At 39.3% G+C, this 24,401-nt stretch overlaps 1 protein-coding gene across 1 annotated transcript in view; it reads left to right on the forward strand.

The window, feature by feature from the left end:
* LOC127639450 (ubiquitin-associated and SH3 domain-containing protein B-like) overlaps positions 1 to 21,970 on the forward strand; it is a 32,170-nt gene extending 10,200 nt beyond the window's left edge. Inside the window, exons 2-14 of the mRNA XM_052121505.1 lie at positions 8,355 to 8,408; positions 11,432 to 11,618; positions 11,775 to 11,973; positions 12,132 to 12,301; positions 15,639 to 15,847; positions 16,256 to 16,400; positions 16,497 to 16,614; positions 16,746 to 16,868; positions 17,089 to 17,181; positions 17,371 to 17,515; positions 17,798 to 17,904; positions 18,770 to 18,879; positions 19,018 to 21,970. Of these exons, the coding sequence (XP_051977465.1) occupies positions 8,355 to 8,408; positions 11,432 to 11,618; positions 11,775 to 11,973; positions 12,132 to 12,301; positions 15,639 to 15,847; positions 16,256 to 16,400; positions 16,497 to 16,614; positions 16,746 to 16,868; positions 17,089 to 17,181; positions 17,371 to 17,515; positions 17,798 to 17,904; positions 18,770 to 18,879; positions 19,018 to 19,155 (1,798 nt within the window). The 3' untranslated portion in view covers positions 19,156 to 21,970. The remainder of the gene's footprint in view (positions 1 to 8,354; positions 8,409 to 11,431; positions 11,619 to 11,774; positions 11,974 to 12,131; positions 12,302 to 15,638; positions 15,848 to 16,255; positions 16,401 to 16,496; positions 16,615 to 16,745; positions 16,869 to 17,088; positions 17,182 to 17,370; positions 17,516 to 17,797; positions 17,905 to 18,769; positions 18,880 to 19,017) is intronic.
* Positions 21,971 to 24,401: the final 2,431 nt, after the last annotated feature.

A 24,401-nucleotide genomic window follows, 5' to 3' on the forward strand; every position in this document is an offset into this window, starting at 1 on the left:
GAAAACAAGCATGGCGGAAGGCGGACGTGAGGCTGAGGAGGAGCTTGTTGTTAAGCGAGGAGCTACCTCCACAATTTGGAACTGGTTTGGTTACAGAAAATCAGATGAGGAGCAAACTACCGTAATATGCAAAGTTTGCAGAAAAACGGTGGTTACAAAGAGTGGAAACACGTCCAATTTGTTCCACCATCTGAAACACAAACACAAACCAGAGTATGATGAATGTCTGAAGATACGCGAGGCAACGGAGGCGAAAACTACAAGTGGACCTAGGGGTAAGAAATTATAGAAATTATATTTACATTCTAAGAGTGTATTTCACTCTGAACTTCTTTACTTTATCAGGATTTATTTGCAGTTGTACTCTGTTGTAATTTTGAAACACAACTGAAGACATGGTTGGTGATTGTTACTTTTGCTGTTTGCTTTGCACTATTTTTCCACCATGAGAGTATAAATAAATAAAGAATCTGTGTTTACATTTTAAACTTGTAATTGATTTGAATTATTATTATTGTGTAATTGTTGTTGTGTGATGTTTTTCAGCACAGTCACTGGAACACAACTTAAACATAACATAATCTGATATTTTACAGAAGAAAATAATTTATCATCATTTGTATCGTTATCGCAATAAATCCCTGAAATTATCGTGATAAATTTTTTAGGCCATATCGCCCATCCCTAGTACTGGCGTTTGGCTGCACTGATAGTGTTACGGAGGGCATAACTGGCTCGTTTACGCTCCTCCGTGTTAGAAGAATTAAAAGCGGAGGTTCCCGCAATGAGTGTGTTTGAACGATACCCAGCCCTACTGGGCTCTGATAAACTTAAATACCATCTTCAATCAAAAGTCAGAGAGATCAATTTGAAAGTTTTCAAATGCAAAATTAGATGAGCTATATGCTATCTATAATAATTGTGTATCTCTACAATCTTGCTGTATGTAAACAACAATTTTTCCTAAGGAATTTTTGGAAAAACATCAAAGCCATCAGCTTAACTGAGAACTCCATCAAGTCTCCTGAGCTACAAAAGAGCAACCACTGAGCAATACAGTTGGTTTCTTCTGGTCAAAGGTGTAATGGTCCTCCATTGTATGTTGTTGGCCACCCTCAGTCTATCACCTTCTGTCATTTTGACCTGAGAAAGAGAACAGAGCTGAAATCCCAGCCCCAGTTCTCTTCCCCAACAGAGATTGCTGAAAGTTTTCCAGTGTTGCCACAGTTACTTAATAACTTGGGTATTGATTACTTTAAAGAGTCTCACTTTGTTAATTTGATTAGGAAATGCTGTTATTTCACTGTTAGTAAAGCACGCTCACCGAACACAAACGTTTCACTGTTGGCAAGGTTTTTTAGTAGCATTGTAAAATCATATTTTTACTTCAATGAAGGTTGAGTATGTGTTAGAACTTAACATTATTTGTGAACGGACACACATTCAAGCGCTCATGCACACAGTACTCCTACGCTTCTTGTAAACTCACAGTGCAAAGTTTGTCCGCTAAGAGGAAGTGCCCCATTTCAGGAAGTGGTTTGTGACCTTTAGAGAGCACCATGGCTGCTGGGACATAAAGGAACCCATATGTGCTAAGACACAAAGAGAAGTGGGGGTGGAAAGATGCACGCATGCACAGAACTTTAAATAAAGCGAGGTACATGCATAGACATATGTGCATACCGGTAATCTGAAATACCATGGCAGGGGTTCACAGAAACTATATTAAAGAGCAAGTGGCAAATAATGGTATGTATACACAGCCTCCACTGATAGCCACAATAAATATGAATCCACATACACCCAAACAAATATCTGTACTGAAATTTGTGGGTAATGTAACATACATATAGAAAAACAACACAAACAAACAAACAGTTCAGACAGCTGACATTTCATTTTATTATGCATTTATGCAATTATTATAGTTATGCAATTATTTTTTATAATGTGTACTATAATATCCCTGCATCAAAATACTATATTTACTAGATATGTTGTTATTATTGTCAAATCATCATAAATTAATTTGTGATTTCCTTCAATTAATGGAATGGAAGCTTTTATAATCTTTTGTTGTTTCGTTTAATTAACTTTTATGGTGTCTGTGGAGGTTCATATTAATTTACCAGTTATATTTTAGTACCAATAATTAAAAAAAAATTAAAAAGTATGGTATTTTGTATTTGTGTTGTGTTCTGTTCTTTTGTATCACTGTGGTGGACATGTTTTTAGATAAACAAATCATGTTTTCGCTTGAACGCCCCATTTCACTAGCGTGCTATGAGAAATACTGGTCTCGTGCAGCCTCAGGAACGTGCGGAGAGCAACGGTCTGTCAAAAGTTTCACTAAATAATAGATTAGATTTCGGTTTGTTTTGCACCAAACTATATCCTTATAAAAATGATGAGTCTGATATGAAAATGTATCAGACTTCTCAATTATACTTTTGTGTCCTTTTGAAGCTTGAAGAGGTGGTCACCATAAACTGCCATTGTATGACATCACTGATTCTTTTCACAATTTCTCCCTTTGTGTTAAGAAAAAGAAAGTCATATTGGGTTATAACAACACAGGCGTGAGTAAACAATAAACATTTTTGGGTGAACTATCCCTTTAAGCATTCTTTTGTTGCTTAAAAAAAGAAAATATGTTTTTACTGTTATAACATCTCCTCTGGTAAGAACCCTTGTCCTGATCATATTTGAGCCAAAGTGAACAGTGAATCTGAGAACATGAGATAGGCTCAATGTTTCCGGATGAGCTGTAATGGAAGAAGCTGCAGTGTGATTCTGATGATGTCTAAATGTAACATTTCACTAGCTCTCTTATGAAGGAGAGACCCATATTATATAGCTGGCTTTGACGTTCTTGAGCCTGGAGCAAATTCTCCTTTGTTAATTGCCTCAGTGTGTGGATTTTTGCTCTCAGGCAAAAATCTTCATGTTCTGGCTAGTATCTAAAGCCTTGCATTGAACCAAGCTTTGGTGAATGGAGGTTTGATTACAACCTGAATCCAACATGGCTTGGTATGTACCCCCCTTAATACTCACAGGTATCCGGTATGCACCTGCTCGATCAGAGGTGACCTGTGGTGGATCGGGGACCAGTACCAATACCTCCACCTCCATCATGGGGTATCGGTCCTGAAAATGCCCAGGTTTCCTGCAGCATCCAGTAGACCGTCCCAGACTTCAAGCCCACACACTTGGCAGCGGATTCACCAGCCTGTGGGGGAGAGCGGAGAGGGTTAGGGGGACCTAGCGGGTTGAATGTCCCATGGGACCAGCTACCCGGTTTCGGTGTAGGAATTCCCTGTTTCCAGGGAATAGGAACAGGATAAGGAGAGAGAGAGGGATCGCCGGCTCCCAAATATGCCGCCATATGTTCCTCAGCCAGCTGGACTGCCCCATCCAGCGATGCCGGTCAATGGCATTGGACGCACTCATTGTCCCTATTGGTTGCTCCGCAATGAACTGCTCCAGTACCACCAGATCGAGTATCTTCTTGGCGTCACAATCTTCAGTCCACATAACTTCTTTTGAGTGAATGCGATCGGACGGCCGAGCTTGCCGAGTGTCAGCGAGCGGAAGTGTTGCCGTTGTTGCTCTGCAGGACATTGACGAGGATTTCTGGGCTTCGGCTGACCCATTGTAGGATGGCTTTCATCAGATCTTTATACACCAGGTATTTGGATGCAGGTAGTTGTTTTGCCACAAGTTGGGCTTCCCTGGACAACAGTGGCATAAGGTGGGCTGCCCACTAAGTTCTGGGCCAGTTCCCGCTGTCCATTCTAAGAGCTTAAGGAATGCCTTCGGGTCATCTTGAGGTCCCATCTTCATCAGCATGATGTGCGGTACAGCCGTGGCTGGGTCCGGAGTCGTGGCTGAAGACCCCTCATGATGCACAAAGCTCTCTCGCTCCCCTCCGGCAGTCTGGACTCCCTTTTTATCCTTCTCAAGCTCTCAATGTAACACAGAATAGCTGTTAGAGATAATTTACCACAGGTGTCCATCCTTACTATTCTTCCTCTCCCGGCCTCTCTCTCCACAGACGTCACTTGGCCACGCCCACATCACCACACTGACCTTCACAAGTCTCTTTCCTTCTATTGTGGCAGTTTTGAATGGCTGAATTTGTTATTTACTGTTCAGTCACAATGAATAATGTTTTAGTCATGCATACATGTTCAAACCTGAGGTCACACCTACACACCACACACCTAAACACACACTCTTTATGTCAAGTACAGTTTGTACTTATACTCTCAGCTTAGAATTTTGGTCATATTAACAAATATTGATTAGATTTGCTTTCTTGTTGGCCATTTTTTCATACTTCATTGCTTTTTCTGAACCACTGGTTCTTTTCACATTGTACTTTTGGGTTAGAATCACAATATGATTGCAGTTTGCTCCTGTGCACCCAAATTCAGAAAACATCTTTCACACAAAGGGTACCAAACGGTGTCATCATTTTCTTAGTGCATCTTCTGATTCAGTCTCTGTTTATGCCCTGTTGGTCTTTTCCTGCTCTGTTTTCTCAAACAGTGTCACCATCTGCCAAGTCTCATGCACCCTAACAAAGTGAGAACACGTGCACAAAAGCTGTGAGTGTCTTCCCTGTACTTTTAAATAATAAACTGTTAACTAGTGGGGGAGAGAACACGAGATGTGTGTGAAAAGATCTGCATGGCCAGCCAACCCTGTTACTTACAAACTCAGAAGGGCTTATTGTCAGAGACTAACAATTGCGCATGAGGATATGTGAATGGCAGAACAATCAGGGACATCACACACTGCATTCGTTTTTCTTATCTCTTGTTTTCTCTGTGTGGGATGGAGGGGAATTAAAGAGAGAGAGAGAGAGAGAGAGAGAGAGAGAGAGGGTGTGATAGTAAGTCAGAAACAAGAATTATGATGTAATTTTAATACTTTGAGAAAGACATTGTAAGGGAAACACACACTAAACTGGTTTGTGGTGTGAAAATATGAGCAGTACTAAGAAACACACAAATGTCTTTTCAGAAGTGGATTGGGCCTTATAGTTTAATGAAATTGTAATAATTGGCTATGGGAACACCAGTTTGTATGTACAGTAGGGGTGAAAAGTATATTTGAATTGAAAAAAAGTATTCACAATCAGGATAATAATTTAAGCATATCTTTGCTTTAATAACAGCATGCACTAAGTCTTCTCAGACTTTTTCACTCACTCACTCACTCACTCACACTTTTTCTTTCTCTCTCTATCCATCTGTGTGTGTGTGTTTGTGTGTGCTATACTGAATGGGTATACATGCTAAATTACTCTTCTGTAAACAGGAAGTGACTATTTCCCCATAGAGTTTGGAGATCGGGCCAAAGGAGTGAGAATGATGGCGCAAATATGCACTAACACAGGAGAGCTTGTTCACTATTTTCTATGCATATATCACAAACTAAGAACTCCCCCTCTCAGGAAAAGGGTAGGCTCAGGCAAATGGGTAGATTATTAACCGACAAACAGCATAAAATAAAGATAAATGTATATCTGTAGAACGTCATGGTTCCTAATGTAACCTTCATTCCCTGATGGAGGGAACGAGACATTGTGTCGATGTAGTTGACACTAGGGGTCGCTCCTGGGAGCCCCAGACATCTCTGATCTTTGAAAAAAGGCCAATGAAAATTGGCGAGTGGAATTTGCATGCCACTCCCCGGACATACGGGTATATAAGGAGCTGGAATGCAACCACTCATTCAGACTAAACGCACACAGGAGTGACCCCTAGTGTCACTACATCGACACAACGTCGAGTGAGTGACAGAAGGGGAACAAATGTACTATCTGGGCCAGCCTCTTCATCCCTCTCAAATGCTACACAGGAAATACAGGTTATAAATAAATCATTAAGTGATTTGACCTGAGGGGAAGAGAGGAGGAGATTGCCTGTAACACAATACAGCTCATAAACACACACACACACACACACATATACAGTATATAAACGTATAAAAAGAAACATCCTCTCACTTTCAACTGCTTTTATTTTCAGCAAACTTAACATGTGTAAATATTTGTATGAACATAAAAAGATTCAACAACTGACATAAACTGAACATGTTTCACAGACATGTGACTAACATAAATGGAATAATGTGTCTCTGAACAAAGAGGGGGTCAAAATCAAAAGTAACTGTCAGTATCTGGTGTGGCCACCAGCTGCATTAAGTACTGCAGTGCATCTCTTCCTCATTGACTGCACCAGATTTGCCCATTCTTGCTGTGAGATGTTATCCCACTATTCCACCAAGGCACTTGCAAGTTCCCGGACATTTCTGGGGGTAATGCCCTCACCATCCGATCCAACAGGTCCCAGGCGTCTGTAGAATCTTTATCGTAGCTTGCTTTGGTTCATCTGCTAAAAACATATATTTAAACATTTGCCTATTCTTAGTTTGCTTAAATACACGGAAACATTGTCAAGTGTGAAATGGGGACCTGCATAAATCTGCATAATCTGCATAATTCCCGTCATCTTTGACATGTGACTTCTCTTTTCTTATGTCTTGTCATGGTTTTTTCTCAGTTGTTGTGAAATGTTGCTCCGAGTCATTTTTATTGCTGCATAAATGCGTCATATAACTTCAACTCATAAGTAACATGACATCAAATGTCTGTGGTTACATTGAATCAACATTGTAATTGTATTTCCTTTGACTACTCATACCTGATCACATCCCTAATTAACAGTCATCCTAGAAAATGTATTGCTCTTCCCATTTTTTTTCTTTCAAGGGATAGTTCACTCGCTAATCAATGTTATGTAATGATTTACTTACCCTCATATTACCTTTTTCCGTGGAACACAAAAGGAGACGTATTGCATCTTTTTTGTAAAAGTAAATGGTGTCTGAGGGTGTGTGTTCTGCATAACATCTCCTTTTGTATTCCACGTTAGAAAGTCATACTGGCTTGGAATAAGGTGAGAGTGAGTAATTAATAACTGAATTAGTTTTTTTAGTTGAACGATCCCTTTTGGGAGTGTTGTTTGTTTTTTTTCTAATTTCCCCAGTGAGTCAGTGTGAGTGTATGATTTTTAGAGCTTTTATAAAAAGCCCCTAATTGGATTTAAAAGCTAATTTAATCAGTTTGGAAAAAAGCTTTGAGATGTCAGCTGACATCTCATAATGAAATGGCATAGTAAATTTAGCGTGACCTTAGATTAGATTATGTGAAGCAGTACATATGTGGGCAGAGAAAATAATATCATTCTACACGTGAGAAGATTTTGTCCAATTACCCGTACTGATTATGAAGACTTCTACTAACTCTGAGTGTGAGGGTGCATTAGTGCTGGCCTGTGGGTGTGGCCCTAAATTATTTCACCATATGTGTCAGATTGCTTTTAATTACATCTTTTCTTTCATATGTTGAAAAAGAAAAAGAGAATAAAGGTGAGCTAGAGAAAGATAAAGAAACAGAGGGAGGAAAGTGTGGCGAGTGTCTCATGAACTGAAAGAGATGACACACATTTCCTTTTTCATCAGTTTTTCAAACCACAGACCAAATGAAATTACTTTTCCACTACAGACTCTTTAACCCTTACACCTGCTAAATGAGTAAGAATTGGGTAATAAACTGGAGTATTAAGCATTTTATATCATACAGAATAAAAATATAATAAATTATCTACAAGTTTAACTATAACTATTATGTTTTTATATCCATCCATCCATCCTATATATTCAGTATATACATACAGTATTATATTCAGTATATAAATACACATACTGTATGTACATATACACATATATGTGTGTGCGTGTGTGTGTGTTTGCACTACCGGTCAAAGGTTTTGAAACACTTGACTGAAATGTTTCTTGTGTTCTTAAAAATATTTTGATTTGAAGGCATATGCTTAAATGTTTGTAATTATTTTTGTAAACAAAAAATATAATTGTTCCACCATATTCATTTATTTCATTATAATTTTTTTATATTAAATGTAATTAAAAAAAAAAGCTCCTCAATATTCATAACTGCCAGTAAACGAGTGATTATTCAGCACAAATTCACTTTTCCAGGATTGCTCATGTGGAAAGGAGGTGGTACGTAGTTTTAACACCGAGTTTGTTTAGCCTTCATGCGATTTTGTATGTGATAAATAATGTTTCACATATAGAGGCTGAGTCAAAAGAAGAGCATCTCAGTGATCTCATATTAAGATCTCTGAGCAAACTCCTCAGCACTAATGTACAGATAAACATCCTCCGGAAAGGAGGCCATTGATTTTGTGACCAGTGCAGCAATTGAACTCTCTCTCTCTCTCTCTCTCTCTCTCACTCTCTGTCCTTTATGTTTGTTATAGGTTAAAAGCTCTGGTTTCGACTGGGGGCAGAAATGTACAAGCAGCTTGTGACTGGTGAGTTTGCATATACCCACAATACCTACACACCCACATATATAAATACATGCTCTGTGACCCATGTAGTTTTTGACAGCCATTCATTCCATTTGAAGCATTTTGAACTACAGACACTTGACGTGATAGTATGATACATTTTAAAGCCACACACACATGTTGAAAAGAAACATTATACTATAAGTCAGGTTCACATGTAATCATTTACCTAATCTTAACTTAATGTGTACTTAACATTTAATGGTTTACTGCTGCTCTCTGCTGGCCAATGAGATATACACTTAATAGCCAAAAGTATGAGGACTCCCCCTCCTAATCAACAGATTATGCTAGGTCCCTTAATTTAAGAGAAGACAAATCTTAATACTTAGAGAACTATGTTCTTCCAACTTTGTGGAAATAGCATGTTCATGAATGCTCCTGTGCACCAAAAAGAAATAGTTAATTGAATCTGGTGTGCAAGATCTTCACTCACCTGCAGGGGCGTCATAAACCTATTTTGTTAGTTTTTTCTTGGCAGATGCTTTTGTGCCCTGGTGCTAATAATGGTATATTCTATTTACACCCCAGTGCAAATAGTGGCAGATATTATTTGCACCCCAACCCTGGTGCAAATAATAGTAGATACTATTTTTACCATGGGGCAAATAGTGTCAGATACTATTTGCACCCATATTTAAATACTAACATACATGGATATGGACATCACAACAGTGTGTTTATCGTGTTTATTTAGAGTCTCACAAACACACTACAGCAACCTCTAACCCTAACCTACCCTTAAAAAAAATAACCTTAGTTTTACTACAGTTTCACCATTACAAAAATTATAGTAACCACAAAATTAACCATGGTTACTATATTACCACCATATTACTGTAGTAACACCATGGTTAATTGCATTAAAACTATGGTTTCTGCCAAAAAACATGGTTACTACAATATTACTATAGTAATACAGCGATGCAATCTAAACACAAGTGATGCTGAGCTGCAGGAGGGAATGAGTGCGATAGACAGTCCCCACCTCTGGATCAGACCCTTCTCTGCACTCCCCCGATATTCACCGTGACCAAATCACTGTAATGAAATCAACTGTGGCAGGGCGGAGGGCGGGGCTGGGTCTTGATTCTACACACCCGGTCCCTTATCAGGCTAATCAAGCCTCCGAGAGGGATAAAGTCTGACTGCGGAGGATTGTGCGAGAGAGAGAGGGAGAGAGAGAGAGAGAGAGAGAGAGAGAGAGAGAGATCGTTTACGGACATGTCCGTCAATTTTGTCAATCAAACTTCTGGTCGATTTTGTTTTTGATAATCCCAACAAAAATCTCATAAACTTTCATTTCATAAGACGGCTACAACTCTGATCGTCAGGGACATATTTTGATGTTCCACTACATTTTCAGATTTTGGACATTAACTTTATTACCACCTGCTGGTAGAATTTCCAAACTGCAAAAGGAGGAACTGAATTGCATTGCAATTAGGTTGCACTGAAAACAGACATGCTTTTGAAACATCTTATCACAATGACCTATTTCTCTGGAAAACAGCAAATTGTGCTTTGCACCACTTCATTACCATACAATACACCCACAGTTTGCACACATACACCCACAGATAGCGCAAATACTCCCACCCATGCCCACTTGCCCTGGAATGAAAATTGTACTTAGAATTAGCGAAAATGGACATAGCGGTGGTTGCGCGTAGCCCTGCGCTTTGTGTACTCATGAAAATAGAGCCCTATAAGCTGCTGCTTTCTTTAAACTTGAAGACAAGAGAGTGTAAAGATGGCGCAAAACCTGTCAAATGCATTTCAGTACCAAAGTAAATGAACAGTGACAGATCAAACAAAAACATAGACATAATAATCTATATTTGACTAAAAAAACCTTACTGACTGTTTGTAGCAACTCATAATGTATCATATATCATTATGTTTTGTGCGCCTAATGTCATTTTTGAAAGAAAATTATTATTTTATAAACATTGTTTCTTTTATACTGTACATTATGTGCTGATATGACATTACTGTATGTGCTTTGATTACATTATGAGTTGCTACAGTGAGTTTATTATGTATTTAATTTCCCATAATAAATCTATTACATTATGCAAAAAACTTCATTACATTATGAACATTTATATAATTTAACTTAGTAGCTACATAATGTGCATTTGTTACATTATGCTTTCTGATTACATTATGAGTTTCTACACTGTTCCACAGAGATCAGACAAAAGTTAACTGCACTGAAGTTGATGCAATTAATTCGATTTTATTACCATAATGCCAAACTTTCTCTTAGTGCTGCTTGATTTCTCCTAAGCAGCCACTGTACGCTGTGTGTAACGGAACATGTGTGACTTGATTGGACTTGGACTGACAGAATTTAGACATGTGAAAAAAAGATTTCTGCCACAGACCTTTAATTTATTTAATTGTTTTTACATGCAGTTATTTAATTTGATTATCAATGGTACAAATACGTTTTTGGAAGTTCAAAAAATCTTTGCTCAAACATTTAATTGGGCATGACGCCTATCCTCGCCTGCACAAGGCCCAGATTTTAACCCCACTAAACACCTTTGGGGTGAATTTGAGTGCCAACTACAATCCAGGCCCCAACAAGTGTATGACCTCACTGATGCTTTTGTGTCTGAATGGGGCAAAAACCTGCAGCCATGTTACAAAAGCTTGTGGAAAGCCTTCCCAGAAGAGAGAAGGCTGTTAGTGAGGATAAACTCCATAATAATGGCAATGCTTTTGAAATTAAATGCTCAACAAGCACAAATGGATATGGCGTTTTGATGTCAACATACTCTTGTCCATATAGTATCATTCATATGTTATTTCCTTAAAAAGAACAGGTTCTAAGATTTGATTTAATTTTATTGATTGAAATTCAACCAATTGTAATTAATTTCCAACCCAAATAATAAGTTGTAGTAATTACCTCATATATTCATAATATCCTGGCAAAATATATCAAATATGAAATGGATATCCATTTTCTGCAGGTTGTTCTCTCATGTAGATGACCCATTCCTGGATGATCCTCTACCAAGGGAGTATGTGCTGTACCTGAAACCCAGCGGCCCACTCCTGAACCAGCTCTCCAACTTCTGGCAACAGAGTCGCATCACCTGTGGCAAGAACAAAGCCCACAACATCTTTCCTCACATAACCCTTTGCCAGTTCTTCATGGTCAGAGCATTTATCAATAACATAGGGCCAGATGTGGGTCGTCATGCAGTATACTGTACAGTGTGTTGATCTAACCATCTCAGGCCCTCTGATCTGTAAGTTCTGTGTTCCTGGCAGTCTCACCGTAGGACTGTATCTCTTTCTCTCTCATTTTAGTGTGCAGACAGTAAGGTAGATGCCCTCTGTGAAGCTCTTCAGACAGTGGTAAGCCAGTGGAAAGGACGTTTTCCTTCCCCCCTCCCCCTGGAGTTCTACTCATCCTCTAACTTCATTGGACTCTTTGTTGAAGAGAAGGTGGCTGAGGTGATCAAGAGCTTTGGCACAGACTTTGCAACTGAAGCGGCTTCCAAAGCAGGTGTGTGGTGAGAGGTTGTTTGTTGTTTTGCCTGGCTATAAATTATGATGTCATGAGCAACAAACCCCTTTTTTAACTAATGGTACTTTTTTTTTTTTACCTTATTGTTCCTTTCTTCCCCACTGCCTTCCCATTCCTCCTCCTTTCTCTCCCTCCAGATGTTCATGTGGAGCCCCATAAGAAGCAGCTTCATGTAACTCTGGCCTACCACTTCCAATCCAATCATCTAACATCATTAGAGAAACTTGCCAAAGGTGTAGACATAACCCTGGGCTGTGATTGGCAAGCTGTACTCTTGTCACGGGACATCCGATTTGCCAATCATGAGGTAGTCTAATTAATGTAATTATCAGTTTCTCTTGATAACTTCTTAAAGGTAATAATGTTTTTTAAGCAATTATTCACAGAGGTGCAAGGGAATAATTTTTCAACTCTCAATAAAACTTATTTTAATTCAAAGCTTAGTACTTTGGAATAAACATATATTGTCAACTATGCAAAATAAAAAGTACCAACGAGCCACATTAATATATCTCTGTTTCAGTTTCAGAGATTGAGTTGCAGTTTGTCTTTTCAGTTGCGTACAGCAGATTGGAGCCGTAGTTTGACAGGTTTATGTTACTTGCATTGTCAGAAATGGTGCTAAAACAGTCATGTCCCAGTAGTTTCTTGATTGGTTTCAGGGCGCATCACAAGAATTTAATGTGAAAAAGAACATTTCAAATGTCCTTAGTGCTTTGGATTGCAGATCCCTCATACATGCTTTTTAAATGCAAAGGCCTCTGTGTTCTGTTCTGTTTCTCACCCACCTATTATATTGCTTCTGAAGATTTAACCACTGGAGTCATATGGATTATTTTTATGTTTCCTTTGTGATTTTTTTATTCACTTGCATTGTATGGATCTATAGAGCTGAGATTATCTTATAGAATTAGTTCCTATAGAATTAGTTATGGGTAGCTTTAAAACAAAGAAATTCAGATACACAAACAGTCAGCGATCATTCCACATTCTATGTATCTGTATAAATATTATCATGCCGTGGCCACAGGAAGTCTTCTCTGGCTTACGCCTGTGCTATATTATACCACGAGAATTTGTGTTTACATACTTTTAAATGCAGCCTACGTGAATCAGTCAAGAGAATCAAAGTATCACTTACTAGAATGTTAATTTTTTTATAAAATGTTGCCTTATGAAAACACATTTCTTATCTCTTGCTGTGATTGTCATGACAATGACAAAGATTATGACAGCTGCTCATTTAAGATCCAGTGCACCAAAAAATCCACTGCTGCAAATGATGAGTACAACTGGATTCCACTGAAGCATTCAGATTTGCATTCCTTTACCAGCAATATTTTGCCATTTTTAAAACACTAATCTCAGGATGGGCTAAAAGAAGACTTGTTGTGCTCTGCCCATCATCGCTGATAAGCATGGCTCATACTCTCTAGAACAACAATACCCAACCTGCTAGAACTACAATGCCCATCATGCACCTCCTTGAAGTTTGCACACATTTACTCCTGATTTATCGCAATACGGGGAAAGGAGAGGTGTAAAGAAGCAAAGTGTTACTTTACTTGTTACTCGAAAATGTAATCTGCTTATGTAACACGTAACTTTTATCGCATTACACCCAACACTGCATCTGTGTACCTCTGCAGAAATTGAGATTCAGAATCAGAATCAGCTTTATTGCCAATAATCCTCTCAGCAGTCCGAACTGTCCTCTGTAGTGTTCTGATGTTCGATTTCGTAGCTGCACCAAACCTGACAGTTATAAAAGTGCAGAGGACAGATTCAATGACTGCTGAGTAGAACTGTTTCAGCAGCACCTATGGCAAGTTGAACTTCCTCAACTGGTGAAGGAAGTACAACCTCTGCTGGGCCTTTTTCACAATGGAGTCACAGTGCTGTTTAGAATGGTGAGGCGTGACAATGTTGGAGTGTTTCTCCTAAAGTCCAGAATCATCTCCACTGTTTTGAGCATGTTCAGCTCCAGGTTGTTATGATTGCACCAGTGATCCAGCCGTTCAACCTCCTTTCTATATGCAGACTCATCATCATCTTGGATGAGGCAGATGACAGTGGTGTCATCTGCAAACTTCAGGAGCTTGACAGAGGGATCCTTGGTGTTGCAGTCATTGGTGTAGAGGGAGAAGAGTAGTGGGGAGAGCACACATCCCTGGGGGGCACCAGTGCTGATGGTACAGGTGGTGGAAGTTAATTTTCCCTGTCTTACAAGCTGCTGCCTGTCTGTCAGAAAGCTGGTAATCCACTGACAGATAGACATGGGAACAGGGAGTTGGTTTAACTTAATCTTGAGAATAGCTGGGATGATAGTGTTGAAAGCCGAGCTGAAGTCCACAAAAAGGATCCTTGCGTATGTCCCCGGTCTGTCCAGATGTTGCAGGACATGATGCAATCCCATGTTGACTGCATCATCCACAGACCTGTTTGCTCGATAAGCAAATTGAAGGGGATCCAGAAAGGGTCCAGTGATGTCCTTCAGGTGGGACAACACCAGTCTCTCAAATGACTTCATGATCATCAGACACTGACACAGACATCAGACATGTTTTTCCAATCATCTACCATCCATTTTTGGTGAGCCTGTGCCCACTGTAGCCTCAGTTTCCTGTTCTTGGCTGACAGTAGTAGTACCCAGAGGGGTCTTCTGCTGCTGTAGCCCATCCACCTCAATGTATTGTATGTTCAGAAATACTTTTCTGCAAAGCACTGTTATAAATTGTGGTTATTTGGGTCACTGTCATGTTCCTATCAGCTTGGGCCAGTCTGGCAATTCTCCTCTGATTTGTGTTATTAACAAGCCATTTTCGCCCACAGAACTGCCTCTCGCTGGATGTTATTGGTTTTTCACAACATTCTCTATACACTCTAGAGACTGTTGTGAGTGAAAATCCCAGGAGATCAGAAGTTACAGAAATACTCATACAAGCCCATCTGGCTCCAACAATTATGCCACAGTTGAATTTACTAAGATAATTTTTTCCCCATTCTGATGGTTGATGTGAAAATTAACTGAAGCTCTTGACCCATGCTTGATTTTATGCATTGCACTGCTGCCACAAGATTGGCTAATTAGATAATCGCATGAATAAGTTGGTGTACAGGTGTACCTAATAAAGTGGTAGGTGAGTGTATATATATATATAACTGAACTTTTTATTTGGCATGACTAAAACAGTGTAATTTAAAAAAATTGGGTGTGGCCTAGTACACCAAAAAGCCTATAACTACTAAATGACAAATCTGATTTTCATCCAGTTTAGTACTCATATGGGACATGTGATTGTAAAGAAGCATGCAACATTTGGTGGACATTGGACAATAGGTGGTGCAATAGCAGTCAATAATGTTCTAAATACCTCATCTCTGTGGTCCTCAACCTGATGGGTCTGAACGTTATGGCAATGTATCTCTATATTAGGTGCTAACGGACTGTTTTAACAGATTACTTTATATATAAACTTAAAGGACCTTTAATGCTTGAACCCCATTAATTGCTGCTTCCAGCAATATTTGAAAGTGTATTTATAGGCATATACACAGAGCACATTTTGTAAACTGAAGAATTTTCCTCCTGCTATAACCATATGGAACAAGCACAACTTATCTCTCTCCATCTCTGTTTTCAGACCCTGCGGGTGATGTACCCTTATGCACCTCAGAATGATGATGAACTGGAGCTGGTGCCTGCTGACTTTATCTTCATGTCATCCATAGAACAGGCCACTGCCAGTGAGGGCTGGGTCTATGGGACCTCTATGAGTACAGGGTTATCTGGACTACTGCCAGAAAATTATGTCAGTCGGGCAGATGAGTGTGATACTTGGGTCTTTCATGGGTAAGTTGGATCACAAGAGGTTTTTCATGTTACCAATACTATCGTAACATTATGCAACAATTTAAAGGAATGGTTCACCCAGAAATGAAAATTCTGCCAACATTCACTCACCTACATGTTGTTCCAAACCTGTATGACTTTTTCCCAAGGAACACAAAAGGTGATGTAAGGAAGTACTGACAACCAATCACAATTCACTTTCATTGGATGGAAAAAGATGTAATGAAAAGTCAGTGTTGACTAACATCTTTTGTAGAACATGAATGAATGAAACTAAAACTGGTTTGGATTAATGCTGACAGATTTTACATTTTTAGGTGAACCATCCCATTGAGATGATAACTGCCAAATGTACCTCTTTATTAGCTCTCTACATTCTATTACTTCATTTCATGTACCTTTTTTCAGGTCTTTCTCTTTCCTAAATGGAACCCTCCCTTCCAATAGCAGGGGTGCTATGGGTGGATTTTTTCTTGATGCTCACTTTGATGGTCGTGATGACTCCTTTCCAATTGATCCAACCAGTCTTAGTGTCATATGCCAGCCTATGCAGGTAAAAGCTTGAGGAGGACTGTATTGTTGATTTGACATAATCTAAAAGCTTTTTAAATGCATAATGTCTTATTCAAATATTTGTGGGCTGTTTTAGATGCTACGACCCAATCAATCTCGATTGCCTAAGAGAACTTTGTTTGTTTGTCGCCATGGTGAGAGAATGGATGTAGTTTTTGGGAAACACTGGATCACTCAGTGCTTTGATCCCAAAGGTCTGTGTTCAAATCTTTTTGATTTGCTTGTTCTTCTGTCTAAACGTTTTTAATCTTTGTAACTGAAAATTAACGTGTAGTTTAGGGATGTGTTAACATTCGTTTGTGTGTGCTTGCTGCGTCCTGAGCAGGTCGGTATGTGCGGTCTAACCTCAATATGCCGCCAAGTCTCCCAGCGAGGACTGGGGGGTACAGGGACTATGATAAGGACTGCCCTATCACTGTGTTTGGATCCACACAAGCTCGATTAGTTGGTCAGTCCCTCGTCACTGTTAAATACCCATTAATAGCAAGATTACATGAATTCCTTTCTATTTTACATATGTTAAACCTCTACTAATGCCATTAAAGATTAAGGATTTCGTTTATTTGCCACAAGTAGCACCAGAAAACATTACCTTTAAATTCACATTTAATTAGCTTTTTATGCAAGCGATCACTTTTAATTTGTTTTTGTGTGTAATTGTTTTATAGGGGAGGCCCTGCTGGAGAGTCATACAGTGATAGACTTTGTATATTGTTCTCCATCTCTGCGCTGCGTGCAAACAGCCTATAATATCCTCAGAGGTATAATAAAACTTCCATCTCTCTTTCATCTATCTTGAGTTCCTTCATGAATCACAAGTTTTGCTGATATGAATGCATTATGAGGCAAGGATTGTGATCAGTATCATTTCACAGGATCCATGCCAGTTTCAACCCTAAAGCTATTTCTTCATATATGCCTCATTCACTATTATGGATGCTGTCTTTCAGGTCTTCAACAGGATACAAAGACTAAGATTCGAGTTGAGCCTGGTCTGTTTGAGTGGACTAAATGGGTATCTGGAACCTCGTTACCTGCCTGGATCCCCCATGCAGACTTAGCAGCTGCTAACCTCAGTGTGGATACAACATACAGGTGTATATATACATGATACATAGAGAACATACAGTATACATGAAATTATTGTGTTCCCTATATATATTTTATTGAAATTATGTTCTTTTTTTTTTTTTTTTTTGCTTAACTTTTTTATTGTAATGTTTTTTTATGGATTGTATAATTAGTTATTTCTCACGGCAAATGGATTCTGAAGTTGCACAGTGAATAGGTCTGATAGTATGAATGTTTTATGTCTCCCAGCACTATTCAGTTACAGTAAATAAATCATTTCCTCTAAGTTGTCTTGTTCCAATCCAGACCTCATATACCCATCAGTAAACTGGCCGTGTCAGAGTCCTATGAAACATACATCAGCCGCAGCTTCCAAGTGACACGTGAAATACTGTCAGAGTGCAATAATTTGGGTAGGTCATGAGCATGTGTATAATTGTGTTTGTGTCAGAGTCAGAAATGAACCAGAGCTCTAGGCAAAAATGCCATCAAAAGTTATTTAAATGCCCCAGATGTTTAAAATGTGGAGGGCGAATAATGCCACTGTACTGAATTCCTTTTTTTTTTTTTTTTATTAGACATTTCACAATATTTTAGTTTTATCTAGTTACAGGTTTCGACACCATAGTGAGGATTTCAATTAACTGATTTAATTGAAATATTTTACATAAATTGACAACACATAAAATATCAGGGTTCCCACAGTCCAGGAAAGCCTAGAAGTATCAGTTAAAATATTGTTTTACAGGCCTATAAAAGTCTTGGATAAAAGTAATGGAAATTTTGATAGCAAATATATATATTTTCTAGTTACGCTCCATTTTAAAATATTTCTTTATGGAAATATTGCTCTTGGGTAGAGTTTTGGTAGAGTACAACTTGCTCGCAAACCATAATGATGTCTGATCTGTGAGCAAATCCTTCTTTGTGTAGGTTATTCTCAGTTTATTGGCCGAAATGGTTCTAAAATAAGTCTGAATGATTCATTAAGAAATCTGAATCAAAACTATTTTTTAAAATTTTCCAAAATCACAAAAGATTAGAAAAGTCTTGGAAAACTTGTAATTTAATTGTTCAAAAATGGTGGAAATACTCTCAAAAATTAAAAAATTGCCCAGAAAAACAATTAATTGAAAACAAAAATAAATTCCCAATAAATAATAAATATATAAAATATATTTAAATAAAAAGTAAATTTCTGATACTTGTTTATGTGTACTAGCATAAAAGAGGTTTTGCAAGTTTCAAGCTTACAATGTCATGGTGCCCTTCAAACAGGAAATACAGTGCTGATTGTGGCCCATGCTTCCTCTTTGGAGGCGTGTACTAGGCAGATACAGGGACTCACTCCACAGAACACAAAAGACTTTGTACAAGTGGTCAGAAAGGTCAGTTCTCTTGTGCATTTTGAAAATATTTTTTCTCTATGAATTATTTTGGACATGCATCATCCCTCTTTTCTCCTCTTCCTTTCTTTGTCCCCCTCTTCATCTCTCTGTCTCCATTTCTACATGTGTCTCTTGCAGATACCTTACTTGGGCTTTTGTGCCTGTGAGGAGATGGGCGAGACAGGTGTGTGGCAGCTTGTGGACCCTCCGATCCTGCCACTCACCCATGGACCCAATCATAGCTTTAACTGGAGGGAAGCGCTGCTGCAGGACTGATAGGCACTGCAACTTTACTTTCATTGCTCTTCCTCCAAAGGCAACAATGACGTGCTAACAGTCACACATCTCTTTCACATCATCACAGACCTGCACCATAGCACTATAAAAAGCTCATGATTTCATAGCCAAGTTCTTGCACTGCTGCAGTACACTTCAGTACACTTAGACTATGTCTTAATATATAAGAGCTGTAATGTTTGTTATACGCTACCATAATGTGCTCAAACACCATTTGCAGGCCTACATACATGGTCAAGGATGAAACATCAAAGCTTAATGCTGCAGCAGGTTATTTCAGAGTTGAGCTTAACACTTGCTTCCAAATGTACCCCAAACATAACCAAAATCTGAGCGCTTCAGACACATTACATGTCATACACAGGATGTCATGCACAGTGATAAACTCAGGTTTCCTGCCTCACTGAGGAGGAAATTGTGTGCAAAGTTTCATCAAAGTTGACAAGTCATCATCCAAGACATCCAAAATGAATGCTGCTGGACTTGGTTGGGTCTCTGAACTCTTTGTAAACTCCATTTAACTAGACTGTAGGGGAACATGAATTCTCTCTTTTACACTGTGAACAAAGTAGACATGCACAACCTCTTGCGCCAAAAATAAGATCTCCTCAGACCTGGTTAAAGCCCAAACACCAACCTCCTGAAAGCACAAGAGAATAATATGGCAATCAGACTGAGACAAAGCAGCTTTAAATTAGTTTAGAAAAGGATTTGGAGGACAGCACATTTGTCCTGTGCCTTGCTATCATGCTCCTACTGTTAAAAACTTTGCAGTTTAGGACACTTTTGGAGGACTCTTAGTTCGGTCTTATTTGGAGACAGGTTTTGCATGTATGGTTGCTTTTGCAAAATGGAAGATGATGAGACATGTAAGGCATCATCAAACTTTCAAAGACAGTGCCACAAATGATTAGAACATCTTAAGAATCTTAAGCAGCTTGAATAATGTTATCTGCAGCTGTTAAAAAGGAATGTACTGCTGCAGGCAAGCAAGGCAAACTTTACTTTCTGGGCACTTGAAAATCTAACTAAACAGGAATGCTTCAACAATGTAAAGAATTGTACATTAATGCATAACATGTCTGTATATACTAAGTTGCATAGTAAAACCAATTGATGTGTTTCACCCTTAAATGTAAGATTTATAATTGCATTTATTTATGTATTCATAAGATAGTTGTAAAGATAATATGTTGGTGCTTCAGATTGCTTTTTTATTATTTCCTGTTATTAAAAGTAGAGAAATGAAGCCATAGCAAATAGCCATATAAATCACTATATAACGCAGTGTTTCTCACCACGCTAAGCACTTACATAAGCATATCTATTACTGTTAAATACCATCTGTATTGCCTGATCTTCATAATCATTTTGCCCTCCTGTGGTTTGCCATGTAATGATGACAATGAGGTGCGCAAAACACTGCATAAACAGAAGAGGTTCATTTGATTTTTCTTTTGTGTTGATCTAGTGCATTTACTTATAAAGTTTATAAAGTTATGCTGTCATAAATATGGACATTAGGCTGGACCAATCGTGCCAAGAATGAGGGAACAAGGTCCGCTCTTTCATGATATGTTTGTGACAGATGTATGAAGTTGCAGTTGATTTTTTTATTTTATTGTATATCTTGCTTAAATGATCTCTGTCAGGGGAAGGCTCTTGGAACAATTAAAACATTTCAGAGTCCAGGGAGTCTAAAATAAATCTCACTTCAATAAGTTTTCCAGCACAAGTTACACAACCTTCCATTTTAGCATCTAAATGCTTCCTACTCATGAATTTAAACAAGACATTTATCTCAGTTCAGATGACTTAATGAAGGTTTATGAAGATTCTATAGGCATATTTAAAGTTAAGCTTCCTGAAACCCAGATTGTGTTTGTGTGCAGGCATGGTTGAGTGTTTGTTCATATGCCAGAAGATGAAAATGCAACTTTCCTACAAAAATTGTATTACCCTTGTCCACCATACACAATCCTACCTTGAAAGATTGTTGTTCTTCCAAAACTGCCCCATCACACAACACAATAGTGCGTATTACTACGGAGTGCTGAACAAATACAGCTTGACAAATGTTGATCCAGACAGTGTTTTACCCGGTAAAAAGAAGAAATATTGTATAAAACCTCTAATTTCTTCTGACTATTTGAAAAGGAAGTGTTGGGTAACCTTTAATCTTAGCCAAAGAGCTTTACTGATTTTTTTTGGAGAAACAGAATGAATCATTGTTTTCTGATGCTCTTAGGGATGTTCTTAAAACATGCTCAGTTTTGGCAATAAAGGTTTGTTTTTGTTCTGATGAGGTTGTGTAAGTATATAAAGCTTTATTAATCAATTACTGTGGCAATAAATTAATTAATGAATGAAGAAAATGGAAAAATATGGGTAAAAACCAGTTGCAATTACAGATTGCATTTTTACTATTTGTTTTGTCAGTCATCCATGAAATCTGCCCTATTTTAGTTTTTAATATTAATTTCTTTATTACTTTTATTCAGGTTATCTGAATTATTTAAGGCTATTTAAGTTCGGTTTTGAGCCATTTGCAGCATAAAAATCACCCCAAATAGTAAAATATTGTACATGAAATGACTGCACAAACATAAGTAATAGTTCAGTACTCAAACTGTTTGAATTTATGTTTGAGTTTAATGCACACTCATAAAAGATCCTGAAAACTTGTGACATTCCACCATGAAAAATTACCCTTTTAAATATGGTTGTTGGCATTTATTTTAAGACTTAATGCTTAATGTTTGTAAAGCATGTTTGCAAATAAATCTTTTGTCATACTGCATTCAAGTTTTTTTTTTGGGTCATGTTTTACATTGCAGTGATCATGTTAAATATACTGTATATCATCTAACATATGCTATATATATGGGAACCAGAGCTGGCCCAAGGCATAAGTGAACTAAGTGGCTGCTTAAGGCCAACAGGGCCCCCCCCCAAGAGCACATAAAATGACAGATTGATGTAAAAAAAAAAATAATAATAATATTATGTCAATGGACAATTATAATTATTTAAGAATATAATACAAATATTATGTTAATGGTCTGCAGGATGCAAGCACAGTCAGACAGAAGACTAAAGAGACAGCAGTTTTGCAGCAAAACAGCAATGTCACAAAAAAGGACATATCACTCTGGTGCAGAGAAAAAGAAAAATGAGACAACAGAGGAAGAGTAAAAAACCGCAAGATAAAGGTATATTAAGTAGCTAGGCTATATTTTGAGCTAACGTTAGCTGGTTAGGTAGTGTCACGATGTGGGTAATCAGGAGAAGGCAGACAGAAGGTAGGATCCAAACGCGGGTTTATTGACCAAGGAGATAAACAGACAAAACAAATGAAACTACCGCGATGGGCAAAATGAAAACAAGACACGAAAACACAGGAACTGGGAACACGGGAAAACGTATCGGTTACCTAACGTAACCTCGGTTCTCTCTAGATGAGGGAACGAGTATTGCGTAAGCTAGCTTACGCTACGGGAAAGATTCATCTTTTCTGAGATATTGAAGCCAAAAAATTATCCTTAATTTTTGTATCCATTGTCAACGCAGTGCGGCAGCTGCAGACCTTGAGCGGGCTAGCTAGCGAGCTCATAGGTTGCTCTGCGGCAACTGCTGCAGCCTATAGACGAGCTTGGGCGAACTCGCATCCAATGAGAGGCGTCCGCGCGCTCACTGCATCAAAGCCCGCCAAAATGGGCGTGACTTGAGTGCATATAAGCATAGTTTGTAGGCTGGAACCCTGGTTTTCATTGACTGAAGCGAAAAGTCACCAAGCACCTTGTTCAAAACCCTGAGATCTAATATGGGTCTGAGGCCGCCGTCTTTCTTGGGAACAAGAAAATAACAGCTGTAAAGCCCCGACTCGCTCAGAGAGGGTGGCACTTTCTCTATGGCCCATTTGCACAGAAGGCTTGCTATTTCTGAACGAAGCATGCACGCTGCTTCCGTGTTCACAGTGGTTTCGAGCCGCGCTCTGAAGCGAGGAGGGCGGCGATCGAACTGTAGCAAATAGCCCTGTTGTATTGTGCTTAACACCCACTTGGATATCCCTGGAATAGCTTCCCATGCTTTGAAGCATAACGCTAGAGGGTGAATGGCCAATTCTCTCTGATTGCCACACACAGAGCGCTGAACAAAATGTGTGAGCGCGTTTAGTGTGTTTATGCATGATTGCTCGCAGACAGCATGAACAGGCTGTTTTGTGAGTGACTTCCCGATTGGAATGAATGGGGAAAGAGTCACATCTGTTACGTGATGCGCAAGCATAGTCATGGGCACGGGACTTACACACAGAGGAATGTTTGCTGGCCGTGTAACAGAGCGGGCAGAGAATGGGCGTGCGCACATATTTGTGGGCGCATTTATTGACTCTAGCGCTCGAGCGGTTCGTAAACGCTTTATGTGAGCGTGCTCTGGTGGGGACATGAGACATGCAGTGCTTGTGTGTAGAGGTGAACACTGGATTGTGGGCACATTTTCTACACATAGGGCTGGTCGTGTGACAGAGCGGCCAGAGAATGGGCGCGCGCACGCATTTGTGGGCGCCTTCATTGACTCTGACGCTCGAGCGGTTCGTAACCGCTTTATGAGAGCGTGCTCTGATAGGGGCACGGGATGTGTTATGCTTGTGTGTAGGGGTGAACACTGGGTTGTGGGCACATTTTCTACACATAAGACATGTTTGCTCTTTACAAGATTTATTTGGGTCTTGCAAAGTCGTTTGAGTGCAGGCAAGCGGGCAGTGTCACCGGCTTGTTGGCTGCTAAATTCACCACTGCAGTAGCCTGAGAGAAGGGGACTGACAGGGGGCGAAGCTTTGACGGTGGTCCGGCCGCGGCGGGACTGAGCCGTCGTTTGTTCAACACAGTTAGGAAGACTTCGGCTGCTCGGGTTTCAGCGTTACCTTAGATCGAGGCCCGCGGGGGGGCGGCGGTCTGCGGCGGCTCTCTGAGCGCGATCGAGGGCGGCCGCCCTGTCGACGCTGAGAAGTCTGAGTTTGTTGAACTGGGCGCTGTGAAGAGGCTCGTGCAGGAGGCTGATCACGTGAGCACTCGATCACGTGTTAGCCACAAGTGTCTCTCGGTCACAGTCAGCGAGGCCATGCACTTCCCTAGAGCTTGGGCTGCAGCTTTGGTAGCGCGAAGGGCGAGGTCTGTCGCGCTTCGTAGATCAGTAACAGCCTCTGGGTGCCTGCCTTTCTCATC

This window comes from Xyrauchen texanus, chromosome 4, assembly GCF_025860055.1.
Source record: "Xyrauchen texanus isolate HMW12.3.18 chromosome 4, RBS_HiC_50CHRs, whole genome shotgun sequence".
In the NCBI taxonomy this organism is placed as follows: domain Eukaryota; kingdom Metazoa; phylum Chordata; class Actinopteri; order Cypriniformes; family Catostomidae; genus Xyrauchen; species Xyrauchen texanus.